We start from the raw sequence: 21493 nt of genomic DNA on the forward strand, positions 1-21493 counted from the left end.
TGAGCTCTGTGCGGTCGCGGGACTAGAACAGTGGTGCGAGCGCGCCGCCGTCTGAACGTCGAGTGAGAGGTCCGGAGACCCACTGACAAGCCTGGTGAATATAGGACTCGGTACCAGAAGGAGCTGTGCGACGGTCAAGGGTGTGAGCCGCCGAGTGGCGACCCGTAGGACACGCCTTGAACACGCATAACGCTTGAATTTTCGTTGCACCAATGACCAGGACGCCAGCATTGGCTTCGCACGCCAATACGTCAGGACTTTTCGAGGGTGGCGAGGTTTGAAAGTTGAGTCGAGGCTTCATCTCTGGGCCTGGGTGCAAAGCAGGGTGCCCGGATTGATTGGCAGGTGAGTTTGAGCATCGTGCACGATAAGCAAGGAGCGGATAGTACTCGAAACGGGTGGTCTTGTCGTTATCACGTCAATGACGAATTCGGGTGCCCACATATGAAGGAGGCGATCGTACGAAACGGCGAACACAATCGTGGGATGGGCGTTGCGGACCGTGATATACGGAGATGAACACTCGGATATGATTCGCCACCGCCAAAAGGGCCGGATCGTCCGTCGAAATACTCGATCGACCGTTTGTTTTCAGCCTGAAACGAACACAAGCCACAGGACTGTGCAAGACGGAAATCAGTTTTTGTATTTCCGGAGTCTACGATACGAACGAACACGGATCACGCCTGCAAGCTCTGCGGCGCCCTTCAGCGACCCCGACCCCACTGCCGGTCGCCAGAGCCAGGCGCCTCCCTGCGAGCGTTCGACTCCCACCTCATGCGATCCCGCTCCCGCTCCCGCTCGCGATCTCGCTGTTCATACTCCAAGCCCTCGTCTCGACGGGGCCTCGGCGGCGTCCGCGCAAGTGAGCGAGAGCGCGATCTCCGACGTCTGTATTCCGGCGAGTCATGCCGCCGGCGGACGGGCGACGCGGAGCGCCTCAGCTCCCTCTCCGCGGTGTATCGCCGAGGCCTGTCGCGCTCCCGCTCCGGCTCGTTTCCATGGCGCCGCGCAGGGGAACGGGAACGAGACTTGGACCTGGGCGGCGAGCTGGCCCGCGAGTGCCCTCGGGCGCGGCGTCGTTCTTCCTTCCGAGCGCGTCTCTCCTCCTTCCGGGCACGTTTTTCCTCCTTCCGCCGGCGTTTCTCTTCTTTCTCCTTCAGTTTCTCCGTGAGCGCGTCTGGGTCGAGCGCGGACGTGTCCAAGGCGACGGCTGGCGGAGGTGCTTTCGCCGAGGGCGCGACGGGGACGGCGTTTGCGCCGGAAACGGTTCCAGTGCCGGCTCCGGCGCCGCCTGCGGTCTTGGATGGTGCGAATCCTCTATAGAGCGGCGTTTCAGAAAGAGAGAGAGAGTCAGACACGGCACCGGATGGCGCAACGGGGAGGTCTGGAATTCACGCACAATGCAACGGCCATGGCTTCGGCCTCGGCTTCTTTGACCTTGCGGATCTCCTCCAGCCTGTCTGCCTCGCTCTGCTGCTTGTCACGGTTGTACCAATGCACATCCTTGTTCTTTTGCCATCGTCCTGTCGGCGCGTTGACACTGTGCCCGAGGTAATGCTGCCATGATGTTGATCAACACCGACACCGGAGAGAGTATGTGGAGAGTGTAATACGGACCTCTCTGTCCTTGTCTGCGGATACGTCCGACCACTTAAACTCTCCTTGTCCGCCGCGGGTGCCACCCCTTGTAGGTTCGAACATAGCTAGGCTGACAACTCTGGAAGCCCAAAGTGTCGCGAGCGTGGGTGGCGAAGACCGAGGGTGGCCGCACTGCCACAGTGGTATTCCTTTCGATCGTCGGACACGTCTGGGCTGAGCGTGAATGGTGGCCAGCTTAGTTGCGAATACCATCTGGACGATCTCTTACGGATTATATCACTAAAATCTCTGTGACTGCATACCCCGCTGAAGTATACTCGCTGGAGGCCCGCCATAACGAGTCTGGAAAAGATCCAGGATGGCCAGGCCGCCGCCCTTGAGGCGTAGCACCACCGCGGCAGCGGCAGCAACACCTCCGCCCAAGCTAAAACCGGTCATCAATCTGGAGGAATGGGACGCGAAGACGCAACTCAGCGAGTCTGCGCTGCGGACCGTGCACCGAATCGAGCTGGCCAGCAAGAAAACGCCTTTGCCACCGAAGGTCAGCCCGAACTCGACCGGTGCTTGCGTCCTTTTTGTGCATCTGATGACGGAGAGAAAGTCTAGTTTAGCTTGGAAGATCCGGAGAGTTCATCTCGTCCGTCCACCCCTGCTGGACTCCGCAACAAGCTGGGTGGGATAGCGGGCGGCTCACGGCCGTCTACGCCGTCCAATCGCCAGCACACGAGTACACATCCGCTCCACCCCAAAGCACCCATTCAGACGCCCCAACAGTTTTACGACTGGTACGCGCTCATCGAGCGGTCGGTCGCGCGCAGCCAGGAGGCGCACTTCAGGGCACATCTCGACAATGTATCGTCGCACCTCGCTACTTGCGAGGAGCTTGCGCACAAGATCGACGAGGTGGACGGAGATATTTCGGGGATGTTGGAGCATTGGAAGCTTGTCGAGGATGGGGGGAAGAACTTGAAGGAGGCCTGTGAGCGCCTTCTCGAGGAGAGGGTGAGCAGCCGTCTTTCAAATTATCTCGCGCTGCTATACTGAACGAAGAAACTAGGACAGGTTGATCGGCACGACGGAGGAAATTGGACAACGACTGGAGTATTTCCAGGAACTCGAGCATGCGACTCGCATGCTCAATCATCCCGGAGAGTCGCTCGTCTTGCAGTCGGATTTCCTGTACATGGTAGAGAGGGTGGACATCTGCATCCAATACATGCAGTCTCACGTGGGTGTTCACGCTTCGAACCTCAACCCGGGTCTGACACGACTTCACAGCGGCACTTCCGCGAAGCCGAGCTGTACCTCCTCCGATTCCAACAATGCATGACCCGTGCCATGACACTCATCAAGATGTTCTTCGTCGGTTCCCTGCGCGCCCTGACGGCCGACGTTACGCGTCGCATATCGGAAAAGGTGAACCTCCCATCCGCTCGAGCAACGCAGTCGGCTCATGCAACCGCACAGGACGTTTCCCTCACCGCCCAATCTCATCTCTTGTACACCCGCTTCAAGACTGTCGCGAACACCGTTCGCCCGCTCTTGAACGAGCTAGAACGAAGAGCCGCCGCCCACCCGGAGACGCTTTCGGGGCTGCTGGACGACTGCCATCAAGCCTATTTCACAGCGCGCCGGCGACTCCTCATCGACCGGCTCACGGAGGAGATCCGAGGCCTCGACCCTTCACGGACGGAGTTGGTGGAGCTTGTGCGTTCGCCCCTCGATATTCATGCCAATCGTTGCCCCGTTGACCGTGACGCGACGCATGTGCATTTAGACCAGAGCGGGATGTAGCTACCTCAAGCAGGTGTGCACGGACGAGTTCATGCTTTTCCGATCGTTCTTCAACTCTGGCGAAGAGCTGCTCTAGTGAGTCTCCTAGCTCCCTGACGGGTAACCCGAATCTCATCTAGCCTAGCGAATACCTCGAGAAGCTGTGCGACTATCTCTACGACGACCTTCGTCCTCGTATCCTCCACGAACAGCGCCTCAGCGCCCTCTGCGAAGTCTGTACCGTCCTGCAGGCGCTTATGGTGCTCGATGTTCCAGTCGTCGAGGACGGCTCCGACGACGAAGACGACGAGGATCTGCTTTTGATGATGGACCCCACGGCAGGCGGAAAGGCCGACCATCGCGGCCTGAGGCAACTCCAGATCGGCCACCTGCTCGAGATGGTCTTGCAAGACGCGCAAACCCGGCTGTTCTTCAAGGCCCAGGCGGTCATTCAATCGGATATCCGGTACTACGTACCCATAGCGGAGGACCTTGCATATCCTGACAAGCTGGTCGGTCAGTGCACGGGAACCCTTGGTAAAAAGATATGACGCAGCTGAGATGCTATATAGACGCGCGGAAGCCTCCACCGAGCAACGCGATCCGAGAGAAGGAGAGTGTCAGCGAGTTGTTCCATCTTCCGTCGATGGAAAGAAGGAGCACGTGGTATCCGACATTGGAGAGGACGGTATGGGTCCTGTCTCAGTTGCACGACTTCGTCAAGGTAGGTTACGGATCTGTCTCCTCAGGCGATCATCAGCCACTGATAATCTTCCTGAGCAGCCCGAGATCTTCAATGACATGGCTCACGAGGCCATCAGCGTGTGCCTACAGTCGCTGGTCGTCGCGTCCGACCACATCAAGCAGCGGAACACGCCTAACAGCGCCTTGGATGGTGCTCTCTTCCTCGTTCGCCACCTCTTGATCTTGAAGGACATGACGAATACGCTGGACCTTGCCTCCAGGGCATCCGATTCTGTGACGGATCCTCACGGAATCAATGGTGAGTCAATAACGAGTATTTAATTGTGACATGGCTCGAACTTTGCTTGTAGAAACGTTAGCCAACGTGTTGGGCAGGACGACATCACTGCTGCCCGCCGCGCTCTTCACCTCGCTGGGGTTGCCCCATGGCGAAGAGAGTATCTCGGACGCCAAGCATGTTAGCACTAGCGTTTCGTCAACACCCTCGGGAGCAGATGCACTGACCCAGATCAACACAGGGCATCGACAAAGAGCTCCAGCGCGCCTGCGAGGAAGTGATCTTCCACTGCGCGGAGCCCATCTGCGCGCCGCTGCGGAACTGGCTCGATCGCGCCCGGATGTACAACCAGCAGAAACACGAGGCGCCGCTGATCTCCCAGGACTGGGCGACGCAGCCGAGGGCGGAGGAGCTCGAGAGCCACTTCAGGCTCGCGTGCGAGCGCGATCTGAGGGCGGCGGTGATCAGGATGAAGCTGTACCTCGAGGACGAGCGGACGGTGGGCGTGCTCGTGGTGCACGCGCAGGAGCGGATCGTGGATGAGTATGTGGGGTTCGCGGAGATGGTGGGGACGCTGTATCCGGGCGATATGCGGTCGAAGCTGATGTCTGTGGAGGAGCTGAAGGGGATGTTGTGGAGGGTGTGTAATGAGTCGGGGCCGTGACGGGGCCGGCCGATTGGGATTTTTCTCGTAGCATATTTTATGGGCCTTCTTCGTCACTCTTCGTTGTCCCATGGCCAGGCGTGGAGGTTGCAACGACTGCATGCCTCACACTTGGCGCCTGAACCTCATTGGACGCTGGCAGCTGGCAAGATCTTCACACGGGCTGCAGTCCTCCCGACTCGGGCTCCCGACGCTCTCCGGCTCTCCCTCCTCCTTCGACTGGTGTTGTGCACGGACGATCTTCAATCAAGAGCACGTCTCTGGAGTAAGGATCCGGACTCGATGATGGCTGGCAGAGTATAGGACCTGGATCACTTGCCCGCTCGACGTCGTTTCGCTTCCGTTTGGTCTGCTCAGCCCATCGACCGGCATATGCGGTAACGTCAAACGCTCGTTTGCTATCAAGATCGATACAGGAAATTCTTGCACATATGTATGTGCTACGACGCGCAAGGCGATCCCGGAGGCGTTGCCGATCACGTTGTATGCCTTAAATCTGCGCCATTACTAGCGTATGCTTCGCTCGACTTTCAATCGTGGACCAGTACTTTGCTCAGCACATGGACTCACGCATCTTGATCTTGGGCTCAAGCGTTCATTCGCATTCGCCTGCGAGCCAGGAGAACGTGCACCTCCATGGTTTGCGGCGGCGTCCTCGGATTCTTTTGAACGCCATGTGCCATGCCCTACGGCCGACGGATGTCCAATGTATGCAAGATTGCGAAACCATCTAATGACAATGCTGGACCAACGTGGAGCTGCACATGCTAGCGAGCGTAATTTCCTCGCAGCTAACCCCCATTCGAGCTGAGCCCTCCGTTATACAGGGCTCCTCTGCCTTCACGGCCCTTCGCTGTTACCGCTCAGTAAATCCACAGACCAACGACTCCTCTACCCTTGCTGTGCCTTTGTTTTCATCTGTGAGTATCTTTGGAGGTTCTAGACGCTGTTTCTGACGTCTTCGAAACCCACAGACATATAGACTTTCATTGGCCGTTCCCCCCATGCCGCCTCCAGCCGACATGCAGAATAAGGCTCCCTTTCCGTCTCGACGATTCTGACAGTGAACAACGTGCTGGAGGCACGCCGTATCTCCTGCTTGTCGCCGGAAGACCGGGCACGGCGTTCCATGTGAAGTGGGCCATTCACCCTTCCCTTCGTCTCCATTTTTGGCTTATCGTGCCGCCATCATGTGTTTAGGGTCCGCCCGCTCTGCCGTCATCGTCAGCGACGTCGACGAGCAGCGTCCTTCAGCACTCGACATGTCCCATGGTGGTCAATGTCGACGGTGTGGGCGCTCGCAGCATGCCGGCGGACGAGGTCGCTGTGGCCGGTCGTCCGAATAACTGGGGGATGGGTTCGGATGCACTTATCAGGCGATGCGCGTCACTCCGAACATTTCCGACTCAATGCGGTCAGACCTCGGCATCGCCCAAATCCTCGTCTTCCGCCATATTCATCAATATCTTGTCGTCCCTGCGATGTGTCGTCTCGTCGAGCACGTCTGCCCGTTGTGTATGCGACCTTTTTCGCGCTGTGTAGCACGGCCGTGTGGAATATTAGAGTTGATTTTGCGGTTATTTTGACTTGGTGGATACGCGTGACAATTTAGCGTGAGAATGCCGAGGAAGGGGGGGGGGGGCGATCAACTGAGTCTGGAGGCCTCAAACTCTTCCACCACCGACGCGCTTCACTCCCCCGCCAAGCTCGCCTGCGCCACTGACACGAAAATGCCTTCAGCTAAGGGAGCCAAGGGCGCGCAGGCGACCTCCTCCTCCTACGAGGTCCGCGACATCGTCCTCGCCAAAGTGCGCGGCTTCCCCGCCTGGCCCGGCATGGTGCGTTGGCGCGTCGGAACAATCCTCCCTTCGCCCCCTTCCCCTTTCCTCTGACCTCGGTTTTTTTTGGTCACCCAGATCGTCGACCCGGAGGACATACCCGCGAACGTGCGCAGGGAGCAGCCGAACAGCAAGAAGACGACGTTCTACTGCGTGCGCTTCTTCCCCGCCGGCGACTAGTGCGTGTCCTCAGGAGCACCTTTTTTTATTTTTATTCACGCGTCCTGGTCGCTGACCGTGCCCCGTCCAGCGCTTGGACGATCGCGAAAGATCTCTCCAAGCTGCAAAAACACGAGATCGAGGCGTACATCAACGAGCCGTTCCGCAAGAACGCCGACCTCCTTCAGGGATACAAGATCGCGCTCAACCCCGAGAAGTGGGAACAGGAACGCGAGGCCGCGCTCGAGGCAGAGGCCGAGGCGCTCGCCGAGGTCGACGAGCTGGAGGGCGAGGAGGAGGAGGAAGAAGACGAGGACGCGCCCAAGAAGAAGAAGGCGGTCGCGAAGAAGAGAAAACGCGAGAGCGAGAGCGCGCCGGCCTCCAAGGCCAAGGCGACCAAAGCGAAGGCTAAGAAGGACTCGGCCGAGCCTGCGGGCAAGAAGAAGGCGACCAAAACCAAGTCAAAGTCAAAGGCGGTGGTGGAATCCGAGGATGAGGGTGCAGGAGAGGACGACGCGAAGCCCTCCCCGCCTCCTGCCAAGAAGTCTAAGCGGGAGGAGGAAGATGAAAACGGTACGGGCCTTCTGATGGTGCTTCTTGGCTCAAATTGTGGCTTATTGACCCCCCTTAGCTGCCCTGGCGAACGACAAAGAGGCGCAAAGGGTCAAGGACTGGAGGCATAAGCTCCAGAAGGCGTTCTTGGGCAAGAATCCATCACCAGACGAAGTGAGGACTCGAATTTTCGCTCGTCGCAACACTTCTTACCGCCAAGCTAGGCCATGCCCGACGTAGATAAGCTCCTTAAGGAGGTGGAAGAGTACGACGGGATGTCTATCGCATATCTCCAGGTACGGATACACATATTCTGCCACGTCAGCATGCTGAAGGCCCGGTTTCAGTACTCAAAAATTGGCAAAGGTTCGATTTCTCGCCGACTTCTAGCGCGTATTTTGACTTGCTGACTAACATCCACTAGTGATGCGACACGTCACCTCCAAGAAAGACGACGAGATCCCTCGCAACGACGACTTCAAGTTCAAGGAGCGCGCGCAGGCGCTCGTGAACAAGTGGTCAACGATCCTCAGCGCGTCGAAGGGCTCGAACGGTACTTCGGAGGAGGCGAAGCCTGCAGCGCACGGAGACTCGATGGACGTCGACAAGGCGGAAAAGCCTGAGAAGGCGAACGGCACCGAAGAACCGAAGGAGAACGCGGAGGCCGCGGAGGCCAACGGCGACGCCGCTGCGGACGGCGATGCGAAGCACGACGTGTCCGTGCCCGAACCCGAGCCAGAGACGGAAGCGGGCGACGTGTCAGCCCTCGCCGACGTTACGATGTCGGAGGCATGAAATTGTTTTGCGAAGCGGGGCGAATACTGCTTGTGGGGGAGTTTCTGCTCGCCCCTTCGCTCCGGCGAGACGTTGTATGATTGTGCGCGGGCGTGGAGATGCGCACGACCGTTCGGCGCGCCGATTTTCTCTCCTGTGTCTCGACTCAGCCTTTAATCCTTATTCGTGTGCGCGACCTCGACTTTTCGCTCGTGTCCAGCGTCGTTTCAACGCCGAACTCGTATTCGGAGGGCGGCGCAACGGACCGTTCTACCTCATTTTTTTTTGGTACACATGTCCTTTTTGTAGCCTATGATACGATCGTATGTGTAGCCTTTATGGCTTGTAAATAGCGCGTGAACGTGCGTATTGGGCTCCAACTGCATGTGCTCGATGGGGACGAAGTAGTGCAGACACTCGCCGGAGCAAACGCGACGAAATTCGACTTCGTCTCGATCAACGTCCTCGAAGTCTATGTAAGCACTGATGGATGTCGGACTGCGAGTGTCTGACTAGTCCATTGCGCCTACTCAGGAACTTCACGTAACACAAGGGCGTACATACTACTTGCGTACGATCAAAACCATCACATGATATCCAATGCTTTGCTGCAAACCACCATGGCCGATTACGAACAGCTGTTCTCCAACTGTACGCTGGATGTTATCGTGCCCAGTGTCCAGGTCGAGTTCCCGAAGGGTCCCAGCAGCTCACCTGGACCCGAGTGGTGGTCCGCGTTGAAGGACGAAGCGCGAGCGCGAGACCAGACATTCTTCGGTGAGGTAGAACATCCTGTCACTCAGGACGCGCACAATACTGACCGGCTTTTTTCAGACGAGCTCCTAGAGTTCTGGCTCGCGTTGCGCATCGACAGTACAAACGCCGAAGACGTGCCCGCGGATCCTGCAAAACCGCCTATCCACATCCTGGCCTTCCTCGCGCACGTCCAAGTCGCCTTGGAGGCCATGTACATCGCGCCTGCGCCCACGCAGAGCAGCTCGACGCTGCGGACGCCGCCGAGGACGGCGGCGTCCATGGGCAGACTGAAGCCGCCTCCGCAGAAGCGCGGGGCCGCGGCGCAAGCGGGCATCTCTATATTCCCGCCCACGACTCCACATCCGACGCCCGCTGCGAACGAGGCGGATAAGCGCTATGCGAGGAGCGAGGGCACGATGCTGCTGGCTAGCGTGTGGGGCGAGAGTCCATCAAAGGAGGCGCAGGAGACGGAGACGTTCGCGCTGGCGTGGAATGCGACGGACAAGGTCTGGGTGGCCTTTTACAAGCTATCGTTGTCTGTAGGTGAATGCGCCATCTTGGTGGCTCACATACGGAGAGCTGATGCAATTGTAGCGTTTCTTCGGATGAATGTCGCCAACCCGTTGTTGTGCTTAACGGTGTCGGCGACGTTGCGTGATAAAGCCATCGCCGTCACACCCGCTCGACAACCGTTGCAAGATCTCATCGACGCAGTCGGCGGCCTACCCGCGGTGACATCCACCTCTGACGACTCATCGAGAGGCCTTGACGGCGACAAGCACACGAATGACCTCAAGGGCCTTGATGAGGTCAATCTCCTCGAGGGACTTGCAGCAGGTACGTTATTGCTTTATCACCGGCGCAGCCTCCATCTCATTCACCAATCCATAGCTCCTACGTTCTCCGATGACAAGTCACTTGTACTACCTTCGACACGATTGGGACCCTCCACCCGCAGACAGCTCTCTCTTGTCCCGCTTTCCGACTCACCCTCTCAGAATGCCTCTCCCGCATCCAACATGACGACGGCACGGACGGCTCTCACGGGTACTTCGACGATGCGCAAATCCTACCGCAAGACCCTTCCGGCCGTGTCCGGCTTCACCGTGCGCATGCGCACTGTCTTCGTGCCCTACGTTCTCCTGCCTTCGTCCAACGTATCGGACGAGCTCGAGGCGGGAAGCGAGGAGAACACCGTCGTGCTCTGCGTCGAGATCGACAACACGGGCGACTCAGGCGTTGGCTTTGCGGTGGAGAGCGTGGACGTTAACATCGGTGGCGAGGGTGCGACGGCCCGGTTGATAGGATGGGGAGAGACGGGGTTCCGCGACCCGGACAAAGTCTTTCCAATCCGGGCTGGCCCCTTGGAGCAGTACAACTTGCTTTATGCCGTGACGTTCTTGCGTCCGCCGGATGCGGACGAGGTGAGGCTCGGCCGACCCGATGCCAGGGCGGATCCACTCAAGGCGGGGGACTTGCAGAGGGCGGTGTCAATCGTGGTCAATGGGCGACCCTACGCCAAGCCCGAAGACGCTGCAACCAAGACCGAATACGAATATCCTACGCATCCGTTCTCCTCCCGATGGAACTGCATCCTCGATCTCTCTCCGCGACGGAATCGGACGAGCCTTCGCGATTCGCGCGACCTTGAGAGCTTCGGCCTCTCTTCCGCGCGGGACGCCCTCCCCGAACCCGCTTCACCTTTCCCGGAAATAATGAGTCCGCACACCGCCAAGGCATCTACGTTCGCTCAGGCGCAAACGCAGGCATCCCCCGCTGCTGTAGCAGGCAGTAAGCGGCATACACTCGCCGCGATTACCACTAATATGGATCCTGGACTGCGCAAGACGGTGCCAGCGAACTACCGCTTGTCGACGTCGATGCTAAACCCCGCCTTTCAACGAGACCGGGATTCGTTAGGGACGTACTTTCCCGCTGGCAAGGCGGGCTCCGCGACGGCGCTTCCACCCTCGATCAACATTCCGTCTGCTGGTAGACGTACGCCAACCACGTACGACGGCCCGAGCCCTGGCCCTGTGCCGCGCTCGCCCCCTCTTCCCGCTCTTCCACCCGGCGCAACTCGACCGAGCATCGACTCGAGCTTCGCGCAGGACGTGTACGCGGCCATACCCCCGACGCCCGCCTATCCGGCGTACGACCCGCAATCGCCGCTTCCCCCGATGGCCCATTCTCAGGGACCCGTGCAGGGGCAGCACGCGGACGCGGTGGGCGTCGGCCCCAGCGTGGAAGCCCGCAGGCAGAGAGGGGTCGCGATGAGGGACGGTGTGGGCGCCGTGACGCCCGGTACTCCGGGACCTACGGCCGGTCTGAGCACCGGCACTCCGACCGGGTTCAATCAACTTGGGTTTGGCCTGAGAGCGGCGGGATCTGTGGGGCCGGACGAGGGAGAGCCTATCGTGGTCTCTGTGAGCTTGCTACCTCAGGAACGTTCGCGAGGCTCCAGCACCGATGATGAAGTCGACGAGGACGAGGCGGATCAAAGAATATACCCATTGGACAAATTCACGCTGGACGTGTTCGTGTTCAACCAGTCGAGTTGGACCAGAAGGTTCGAGCTCAGCGTACCGGACAAGAGGAGGAGGCGGCAGGAGAGGATAGAGGGCACGTACTTTTCCGACGTGCCCGAGGTATCTGGTGGTGGAGTGGACAGCGCATTTGCGAGCTCCGAGGCTCCCGGAATCGTCGCGCTGGAAAATCGGATTCGTATCGGGTGCGTTGCGTCGATGGCGTCGGTGTTAGACAGGAACGGAATACGTGCTGATGCAGCATGACAGGCCGCTCAGGCCGTCGACGTGCCAGTCCATACGAATGGACTTCATGGCCCTCACACCTGGCGTGCATTGTGTTGATGCTCTCACATTGACCGATGTCGAGACCGGATATACCGTGAACATGCGGTGAGTGCTGGGCGCGCTGTCTTTAAGGGTCGTTCTGATCCAGCAACCAAAGGTCTGTGTTGGACGTTGTCGTCCACGAGGCCGGAGCGAGCTAGCCGACGACAATGAATGAGCAATGATTGGTGTCTGTCGGCATAGTAGCTGTCTCTCCGTCGGGAGAAGCAATTTGGAAGACGATTGTCCACTCTGCCTACGTACTGAAAGCGTTGCCATGCTGCTTGTGCAGTTCACTGCAGCCAGACCGGAATTTTGATATCAACGAACCCTGGAATTATCACTACAACAAATCTGGACGTCTGTCCGTGCGCCAAAAATCACCCCTCGATTTACAAGAACGTCGAAACACTCATGGATGTACTCGTGACGGACAACTCGTGATTCGTGGACGCGGCATGACATTATGCGCCGGTCTGGGATGATATGCTCCCCGTGTCCTTTTCGTTCGGCGGTGCAGGGGAATCACCAGCATGACCGCCCTCAACGGCGTCATGCTTGACGTCGTCGACGTAGACGACCTGCTCGTCTTCGTAGTTTGTCTCTTTGATTGTGCGGATCACAAGGAAGGCGAGTGGGAACGAGACGAGCATCATGATCCAGCTAGCTAGCTACGTTTCCAACATTGCACGATTAGCGAACCCCAGACGTCGAGTTCGGACAGGAAAGCTCACGAGTTCATTGAGGTACGGCGTTGCGACGGCGTCCATGCCAAAGGAGCCAGCGCCACCAGCGGACTGAATGGCCTTATATATGCCAGCGAAACGAGCAAGGCGGAAGGGGTCGTTGGTGATGGCACTCATAATCCAGTAAGCGAGGGCCTGGTAGCACGCGTCGTTGTAGTAGTCTAGTGCGGAAGTCGCATCAGAACGGACTCCTGCGCATAGCGCATAAACCGAGGAAAACGACCTACAAAAGAAGAAAAGGGGCCCTTTCCCTCTATACCTCGCCTCTTTGTAGTTGATGAGGCTGCCTTCGGCGAGCATTCGCTTTGCGTCCGTGCGATCGAATTTGACCTGCCAAGTGAGGGCCACCGCCCACACGATTATGGTGATGACGGTGACGACACCGAGGCCGATATATCCACGCGTGCGACCTGGACGTCCCACAGTCAGGGCAAACAAAGGAAACGAAACCGCGATGGACGTACGTCCGAATTTGAACCTGGAGGAAGGAGCGTCGAGCACCAGGTAGCCGATCATCAGTGCTCCGATGATGGCCCCAGCACCTTCGAGCGTCGCGTTGAGGGCCCTAGTCGGTCCATCGAACATCCCGGCGTTGACGGCAGCTTGGTAGGCGTAAAAGTAGTTGGAAGCGAAGAACATCGGGAGTAGGGCGGCAACGCGCCAGTCGGTGAACATGCGTGCCATGGCAACGAGCTCCGTGTGGATCGAGGAGTGTTTTTGAATTGTCACGAGCGTGCCGTCGCCTCGGACGATGCGATCCGGTGGGAGGATCAGCACGGAGGAGGCCACGCCGACGAAGATGATCACGAGGAATGCCTGCGTGACTGAAGATAAGACACCGCCGTGAACTTGCGAGATGCGACGTACGATGTAAGTACTCGTGGAGACCGCATCCAGCTTCCCACTCTCGATGTTGATGGCCAGCGCGATGATCGACCCGATGAACGATCCGAAAGAGAAGATCGCCCAGAAGATCGCGAACGCTTTGCCCTTGTCCTTCTCCAGCGGGTACGACATCATGACGGCTCCTTGCGCAGACCAGAGAAGGGCGGCGGTGACGCCCAAGACCGCACCTGCGAATATGAGGAACCAGCGGGTGCCTTGCGTCTGGAAGCTAGCACATGGGAATAGATCAGTACCGCGGTTCCAGACGCATCGGCGAACAGCTGGCGTACCACCACAAAGCGCCGGTATATAACGCATATCCCAGAGTGCCCAAGAAAAGCGTCAGACGGGGACCAAGTACTGATATATGAAATGAGCCAGGAGAGCGCCCGTTAAGGAGGGTCACACGGCCTACGATTGTTGATACCGCCACTGATAAGACCGGTGGCCGCGAACAGGCCGTACAGAACGCCGTTGGACGTATCCGAGAGCGAAACGTCCTGGGTACCACCGGCTCCAAGGTTGGAGATGGCGCTGTACATTCCGGTGGTGGCGAAACAAGTGATACCCATGAGTACCACCTGCGTCATCGGCGTCCTGGATCGGTCCGACCAAGTCAGACAATTCATTTCGTCGAACATGCAAAAGGGCAACGTACGTGTACCAGGCCGGGAGCTGCATGTCTGCGAAATGACTGCCTGGGTAGGAGGGGGGTTGGGCGAATCCAAGCTGCATTCTCCAGCTGGGGCCGAGATATAGGAAGTTCTCTAGTCTTGGCTATGAATAGCGTCTCCGCACCGAGAAGCGGTCTTGATTGCTTCCATGTCAGTCCCACACGTGAACCGAGGAAACGCCTTGGCCATGTCAATATAAATAGCTGGAATTGTGGTCATCCGGTCCGTTCCAGAAGGCGAGGCAGTGATGGGTCTTTGTCCAGTCCCAGAAGCTTAATGGACGATAGCAAAGTTAGTTAGATATCTGCCATGGAGTACGTGTGAGCGTGTATTTACCAAATCAAAGTAATCAGCAATGGGTGATAGCCCCATCGGTGGCTCTGTGAACAAGAGCAAGGTCTTCGGGAGGCGTCCGAATTCCCCGTTCGGCGAGCTGACGGCTGTCGTAGCGTGACGGACGACGACGGTATGCTGGCCCGTTATCAATTGCATTCACCTTATCCCTACGTTTTCGGAGATTCATGCCGAGGCGCATATATTACGACCCGGCGGTTAAGAGGCCGAAAGCCGGATAGAAGATGTTTGATTGACCGAATGGGCGCGATCTGCGCGCAGTACAGATCGCGTAACGACATGTACAGCTAATGCAGAAGTCATTGCAGACTCTAAGGTGCGAGATGAGCTGTCACTGATAATCCGAATATCAAACGCACATACAGCTTGTATCACATACCTGCATCATTCCTTTCGCCTCTCGCACGTCGTAGACATGCAGGATAGGGAATTTTGAAAACACGAAGTGCAAGCACGTTGCTATCCGTGAAGTTGACGACGGGTCCTCATGGTCGGAAGGCCTGGGATAAGACATGAGTGAACCCTCAACACAGGTGCATGAACACTGCGTTGGCCCTCCACATCACTCTCGGAAACAAGACACCAGGAAGGAGGGCTGGGCAGCTGGATAAAACGAATTCGCCACTCTCGCATGACCGACGCTCTCCGTTTTCTCTCCGTTTTTTTTTTCTTCTTTTTTCTGTCTGTGCACGGGATCAAGGCCGAGAAAGGCTGTAACGATGGTAGAGATGCAATCATTCATGGAGGGCCTGCATCAGACAACGCTCAGAACGGATGGCATGAAGCAGGATGATGGAGTACATGACACGAATCGTACCTGTCTTCATTGGAAGCCACAACGCCCATCGAATCCCGCTGGGCCGCATGGCATCATGCTTCGCAGGTTGCACGCTCAGCGCTCGAGTATTCTCGTCCTGTTCGTCGCATGGATTTACCTCGCTGTTTGCATCGACTCTGTAGTTGATCCCGTACGATTTATCTTTGATGGACCATGACGGCCAGCAAAAGCCCCAGCGACAATGTGACATAGTCACATAGTGTTGAATTTTCAGTGATGATGGTGCAAGTGGTCAAGACACGCGCCCGACTTTCCTCAGGCTCCGACCTACCTACTACCTACCTCCCAGTCCTGTCGCGGCTCTCTCTTGTCCCTCGCCTCATCCGCTACTCTTCGCCCTCTATCGGAGGTTCACCTTCAAATATTCGCAACACTGTCAATACTACTGCTTGATGCACCTTCTGATTGGACGTCTGCGAAGTTATAGCGAACTAAAGTGCGCGAGCTCTGCGTGGGCTGACGACAGTGATGTACCGCACTTTTTATCCTCTCTGTGCACAATTCAAACAGGATGCAACTCGTTCGAGAATCCGTGCCCAACGGAACGTGCTGATTAGCAAGCCTTGAGGGTTCACAATGGCCATTCATGTGCACACTCCCATGCGATGCAAACATAGCTGCTGTGCGAGCATTCATTTCGGCGAAGATTTCACTTGCAACAGCAATTCAACCTCGGCGCGTGAACCACGGTTACGTTTCTCCCTGTACGTGTACCGCCGCTCGTTCGCTGCACCGTTCATTCATCACCGAGCATCATAGGATTCTCGTCAGACAGCCTTGTAGTCGAACCATCTTCTAAGTCTGCGAGTTTCATGTGCACACATTCGAAGACTATCTGCGGATGCGCTGCCGGTAATGTCCTCCACCTTGGTGCACAGTCAAGACGCTCACGTCTCAGGGAACGCAGTACCTCAAGAGACGCTTGATGATGGCAACGCTGAGGCCCTGCGCTTATACGAAGAATTCTGCAAGACTGGGAATCTAGGAGCTGCTGCGGCGTGTGTTCAAAAGTGGGAGGACATATCAGTCGCAGATTCCGACGTACGTACGCCCTACGATCTCCTCCTGTCAGCCGTCTGAGACGTCATAGAATCAGGGGGCTAGGCCACCAGCGCAACTTCACGCTTACATCTACCTCGCTCGCGCACTTCTCGCTCGATATCACTTCGCTGGAGACCAGCAAGACCTCGTAGACGCCGTTACCCGCGCGAAAGAGGCGATAGCCGCAGCCGATACGCAAAACGTATCATGTACGACTGTGTTGGCATTGTCGGGCAATATCCTCCGCGTCGACGCTGATTCCCGCGGCAATGTCGAACATCGAAAGTTAGCGGACGACCTGTGCCGCGAAGCAATTGCACTGCTCCAGGACGATCATCCCCTGCGCGCAAATGCCCTCCGCAACGCCAGTGTCACTCCAATGAGACTCTTCGAAACCACGGGCGAGCGCTCGCATATCGACGAAAGCCATCACGTTCCAGCGAACAGCGCTCGAACTCGCATCGACCCACCACTATCCGGACGAGCACGACTACTTCAGTGTTTTGGGCCTGTACCTCCTCCGGCGCTACGAGGTCCTGGGTCACACGCCGGATTTGGACGAGGCTGTCCCTTTGGTAAGGACGTCGGTTGATCTATGCCCATCGTCACACGTCGACCGCGAGCGTATCTTGATCAGACTAAGTTGGCCCTGTATCGCCGTTTCGAACGCGACGGTCAAGTAGCCGATCTCTACGAAGCATTCGAGGTGGCCAAACAGGCGTTGTCCGCGGGACCTCCCAACGGATCCGCAAGGACGTATACGTTGGCCACAGCGGGAGGAATCCTTACGGGTCTGTTTGAGGTCTCGGATGTTACGGAGTCCGATCTCGATCAGCTCGTTGCATGGCGGCAGGAGGCTCTTCGGTTGGCCCCTCCCGGCCATCATTCCCGCCCCTATCACCTCAACAACGTCGCCGAGGCCCTCCAGCGACGTTTCTTCTGGCACGGGTCGTTGACCGACCTTGAAGATTCCATCGAAGTTCAGCGCCAGCTAATTGATAGCGTACCGAGGAGCGACACAGCCTGGCGTGTTCACGTGGGTAATCTAGCGGACAACCTTGGCACACGCTTCAAGGAGCTCGGCCACGTAGACGACATTTCGGAGGCCGTCGCGTTATACCGTGACGCCCATGACGAAGCCGCGATCACGAATCCTACATATCAATCTCATTATCTCGCGATGATGTCTGCGTTATCCCTTCGCTTCGAGGTTGTGGGGGACAGGGAAGATTTGGACCAAGTGATAACTCTGTCCAGTGCCATGCTCGATTACATGCCAGCGGACCATTCCGTCGTTCCCCAAGTCTCACTTGCGCGCTGCGATGCCCTCATTCTGCGAGCACGAGACGGGGGCAGCCTGGAGGATGCGCGTGACGCGGTGCAGTTGCTGGAGCGAAATATCAATCATGTCACGCTGAGCTCATCGTACGGATCGCGCTTTTACAAGGCGCTAGGCTCAGCCTACCTCACCGGATACCGCATCGGAGCCTATACTGGAGACGCGAGGGCGGCGAAAGAGGTTTTCATGGACCTTCTGGACCACCTACAGCCTGGACGCCGAGATCGCTTTCAATGTCTCCTGGATGTCGCAGAACTTTACCTTGAACCCGGTACACCCTTTCGGGATGCAGGAATTGCCCTAGATTACATCACCGAAGCGATCTCAGACGACAATCGTGATGTCCGATCCCGGCTTCATGGTGCCATGCGATTGCTCGAGCTCGCTGAGACGTCGAAGGCGAACTCCATCGATGACACGTCGATCAGGCGCAGGTTGCTGAACACTTCCACTACCCTACTGTCCCTGATTCCGCGCGTGGCGTATTTCGGCCTCGATTTAGATTCTCGGCTCAAATCACTCGAACTGAGCCAGCGCCTGACAAACATATGCGCCTCTCACGCTCTCCAACTTTCTGAGACTGAAAAAGCCGTGGAGATCCTCGAACAAGGTCGCGCTATGTTCTGGGACCATGCGCTCCGGTTACGATCCCGCTTCGACGATGTCCCAGAGGAGTACCGACTCCGATTACTCGGGTTGGCCCAGCAATTGGAGAAGAACGCCGATATTTCCCAGGCTTTCCCCGACCAACGCCACGTAGAGCAGGCGATCTCTTTGCGCCGAAAGCAAAGCGAAGAGTTCAACTCCATCCTGGGACACGTTCGATCTCTCCCCGGCCTCGACCGTTTCATGCTTCACGATCAGTATTCGACGCTCGTTCAGGCGGCGAGCAAAGGACCAGTTGTGATACTCGTCGCAAGCGCAGCCTATTGCCACGCGATCATCGTGAAAGCCATTGGCAAGCCTATTCATCTCACACTCCCGGAGCTGAACGAAACTTGGATATTAAACTCGAGTATCAGATGGAGGTCCGCCATGGAGATGGCGAGGTCGGAGATGCGGGACAGATTGCACCTAGCCAAGGTCCCGAGAGTCGCACGACACCCCGTGGACGACATTCTCCACGATTTGTGGGTCAAAGTCGCTCATCCTGTGATACAAGCACTGGAGCTTCAGGTAAGCACGCGGAAATGACTTGAGGACGCCAGGCTTATGCTTCCCTGCAATAGCCCTCTTCTGGACGGAATCGCCCCCGTCTGTGGTGGTGCCCTACGGGGAACCTAATACACCTACCGATCCATGCCGCCAACGCGCATGGGCTGTCCTGTTCGGACTATGTCGTGTCGTCATACACTCCAACACTAGGAGCTTTGACGAATGCACGAAGGACGTACAAGCCCGTAGTGCGAGAAAACCTGAAAGCCCTGGTCGGCGCCGTGCCTCGTCCATACGTGGAGGATCTTTGTGACCTGCCCTCCACGCTTGAGGAGATGAAGACCGTCACACAAGCAGTCCCATCCTCCGGGCTCCTATCCCTCCCTAATGGGGAGAACGCACTCGAAGTCGAGGGAAGCGGGGGTCTATCCGCCCAGGCGCTTCTAGACCGGCTTCCTCAGGCAACGATCCTGCACCTCGCATGTCATGGCACGCAAGACGCAGAGCACCCGCTTCGGAGCGGGTTTGTTATGCGCGACGAGACGCTCACAATTGAGCGGCTGATGCCTGTACTGCTTCCCGAGGCTTTTCTTGCGTCTCTGAGCGCGTGCGAGACGGCGAAAGGGTACAAGGTAGACAGCTCCTCGATAGTGTCGATGGTATGCTCACGACTTTTCAGGCCCAACCGGACCAGGCCATTCATCTCGCGGCAATGATGCTTTACGCGGGTTTTAAAAGCGTCATTGGGACGCTTTGGTGAGCTATCCCGACCAAACTTGCATCGTATGCGCTGAGGATGCCATGCAGGTCGATGGAAGACGCGGACGGACCGATGGTTGCGGAGATGGTTTACAAGGAGCTCTTCAGAGGCGATTCGGAGATACTCGATCCCGACAACGTTCCCCATGCTCTCGACGCGGCCGTTCGGCATCTTCGGTCGGTTCAACCGGAGCCGAGCCGATGGGCTCCGTACGTCCACTTTGGGATGTAGGGCCGCTTTCTGTCGTATACGGAGATCCAGCGAGCACATATCTCGTCTCGTAGAAATGAATTGATGAATATCTGCGCAGTCTTTTCCATCGCTCTTGACCCCGACCCGATTTCCGCCGAACAATCCTTGACCTCGACCCTCGCCTTGGCTACCTCGCCTCGATCCCCGTCGACGACAAGACCCCCACCGTTGCCGTCTTCGGCGGCATCGACCCAGTCCCCGTCTTAAGCAAGGCCGCAACCGTGGCCGTCCAGGGCTACATCATGACCTGTTCTTCGCCGGTCAATGAAGGCCACTCCTATACGCGGTTGACATTACGTCCATCTCTTCTCGAGCTCACAGAAGCTTGCTACGAACAGCTCCGCCATCCTCGACATCATCACCACGTTCAACTACGTCCCCACTCCCATGCGTCTCCTTCATGAGATCTTCTCTGATACCTACTCAAACCCGTTATGCAGTTTGCGAGGCCATCAATACGAATATCTTACCTGCGGTCGAATCCTTTGAGGACGAAGAGACACGCTACGTCGATTGTACGGCGTCCGCGCCCGAGTTCGCGGTCACCATTAACAGCGTCCAGTCCAGCGTGAGCGGGAAGGGCAACAACCTGCCCCCCGGTGCGGACGAGAAGGGCAAGCAGCTCTGCATATCCGGCACGCAGGACGGTGCGGAGGAGGAGGATGGCGAGATCTTCATCCTGTGAGTGCCGCAACAGACTGCGAGAACGCGGCGAGGTTGCTGAGACCTCCCTTCTCGCGCGTGACAGGACGTGATTGCGACGTTTATCGTCGCTGCGAACACCATTTTGGACACCGCGCGGAAACGGTACTCGGACTGCGGAGAGCCTTTTACTACCGCCCGTATTTATTACCATGCAAGAACGTCATCCCTTCGTGTCGTGCCTGCCTACATCACTCCCGGACGACCTTTCATCCCTATGGATACGTGCATGGCCCTTTTGTTCCTGAGTTTATAGTCCAGGTCATCGCACTCCGGCAGAGGTCAGAGTAGCGGGGTCATCAAATGGGCAACACTCTTCAACCACTTGGCGGCGGCATAAGCTGTTCTTTACACCGCTGCTCTTACTGTCCCATAACACACTATATATACAAATCTTATCTACGAGCACTCATAAATGGTCAAAATAGCCACATGCTCGTCTCTAACTCAGTAAACTGTTTAAATTCATAGCACATATATCTGTTGAACTGGCATGATCAGATCTGTTGGTGCAATCCATCGTGTTGATTGTAATGGGCACTCAGGCGTCGGAATGCCGTCCAGACTTAGGTCGTCAGATTACTTAGGTTGCGCTATCTTCGACTTCGGCACAAATGCAGGCTCAGCCGTGCGGCCGAACTCTGATTTCAAGCTCAGAAGGACATGCCGATGCGTCGGCAGGAGATGATTCATGTACGGAATCCAGACAGAATCGGGAGTTGTAGCGGGGGGTTCAAAGTTGAAAGGTCGATTATGGTCGTGTAGCGACAGGAGAATCAACACATAATCCGCACA

At 57.2% G+C, this 21493-nt stretch overlaps 8 protein-coding genes across 8 annotated transcripts; 6 read left to right on the forward strand and 2 right to left on the reverse strand.

Annotated features, from left to right (window-relative positions):
• Positions 1 to 707: 707 nt before the first annotated feature.
• PUNSTDRAFT_42513 (uncharacterized protein) lies at positions 708 to 1704 on the reverse strand (the record flags this gene model as incomplete). Its single annotated transcript, XM_007380631.1, has 3 exons — positions 708 to 1320; positions 1403 to 1560; positions 1621 to 1704. 3 exons carry the CDS (start codon positions 1702 to 1704, stop codon positions 708 to 710), a joined length of 855 nt encoding a protein of 284 aa, XP_007380693.1.
• Positions 1705 to 1960: 256 nt separating this feature from the next.
• Positions 1961 to 5021, forward strand: PUNSTDRAFT_62125 (Sec34-domain-containing protein; the record flags this gene model as incomplete). Its single annotated transcript, XM_007380632.1, has 11 exons — positions 1961 to 2143; positions 2209 to 2604; positions 2660 to 2830; positions 2881 to 3018; positions 3070 to 3309; positions 3380 to 3471; positions 3521 to 3912; positions 3948 to 4099; positions 4159 to 4378; positions 4431 to 4497; positions 4589 to 5021. 11 exons carry the CDS (start codon positions 1961 to 1963, stop codon positions 5019 to 5021), a joined length of 2484 nt encoding a protein of 827 aa, XP_007380694.1.
• A 1481-nt stretch (positions 5022 to 6502) lies between these two features.
• On the forward strand, positions 6503 to 8721 carry PUNSTDRAFT_118694 (uncharacterized protein; the record flags this gene model as incomplete). Its single annotated transcript, XM_007380633.1, has 8 exons — positions 6503 to 6506; positions 6762 to 6859; positions 6938 to 7038; positions 7110 to 7608; positions 7688 to 7744; positions 7795 to 7866; positions 7918 to 7936; positions 7995 to 8721. 8 exons carry the CDS (start codon positions 6503 to 6505, stop codon positions 8363 to 8365), a joined length of 1221 nt encoding a protein of 406 aa, XP_007380695.1. The 3' UTR covers positions 8366 to 8721.
• Positions 8722 to 8964: 243 nt separating this feature from the next.
• PUNSTDRAFT_141620 (uncharacterized protein) lies at positions 8965 to 12291 on the forward strand (the record flags this gene model as incomplete). Its single annotated transcript, XM_007380634.1, has 6 exons — positions 8965 to 9121; positions 9179 to 9643; positions 9695 to 9937; positions 9992 to 11831; positions 11896 to 12018; positions 12071 to 12291. 6 exons carry the CDS (start codon positions 8965 to 8967, stop codon positions 12111 to 12113), a joined length of 2871 nt encoding a protein of 956 aa, XP_007380696.1. The 3' UTR covers positions 12114 to 12291.
• A 125-nt stretch (positions 12292 to 12416) lies between these two features.
• On the reverse strand, positions 12417 to 14125 carry PUNSTDRAFT_98209 (uncharacterized protein; the record flags this gene model as incomplete). The annotated part of the gene is made up of 7 exons (XM_007380635.1): positions 12417 to 12623; positions 12687 to 12859; positions 12926 to 13108; positions 13163 to 13514; positions 13566 to 13812; positions 13874 to 13943; positions 13999 to 14125. The coding sequence occupies 7 exons, from the start codon at positions 14123 to 14125 to the stop codon at positions 12417 to 12419; spliced, it is 1359 nt and encodes a 452-aa protein (XP_007380697.1).
• Positions 14126 to 17085: 2960 nt separating this feature from the next.
• Positions 17086 to 17424, forward strand: PUNSTDRAFT_62553 (uncharacterized protein; the record flags this gene model as incomplete). The annotated part of the gene is made up of 1 exon (XM_007380636.1): positions 17086 to 17424. A coding segment is annotated over one exon (339 nt), but the record flags the coding sequence as incomplete, so codon positions are not given.
• A 1733-nt stretch (positions 17425 to 19157) lies between these two features.
• PUNSTDRAFT_62627 (uncharacterized protein) lies at positions 19158 to 19975 on the forward strand (the record flags this gene model as incomplete). Its single annotated transcript, XM_007380637.1, has 3 exons — positions 19158 to 19616; positions 19664 to 19740; positions 19792 to 19975. Coding segments are annotated over 3 exons (720 nt in total), but the record flags the coding sequence as incomplete, so codon positions are not given.
• Positions 19976 to 20266: 291 nt separating this feature from the next.
• PUNSTDRAFT_50263 (uncharacterized protein) lies at positions 20267 to 21166 on the forward strand. The gene is made up of 2 exons (XM_007380638.1): positions 20267 to 20677; positions 20745 to 21166. Exons 1-2 carry the CDS (start codon positions 20397 to 20399, stop codon positions 20749 to 20751), a joined length of 288 nt encoding a protein of 95 aa, XP_007380700.1. The 5' UTR covers positions 20267 to 20396; the 3' UTR covers positions 20752 to 21166.
• The last annotated feature ends 327 nt before the right edge of the window (positions 21167 to 21493 follow it).

This window comes from Punctularia strigosozonata (genome assembly GCF_000264995.1).
Source record: "Punctularia strigosozonata HHB-11173 SS5 unplaced genomic scaffold PUNSTscaffold_3, whole genome shotgun sequence".
Lineage (NCBI taxonomy): Eukaryota > Fungi > Basidiomycota > Agaricomycetes > Corticiales > Punctulariaceae > Punctularia > Punctularia strigosozonata.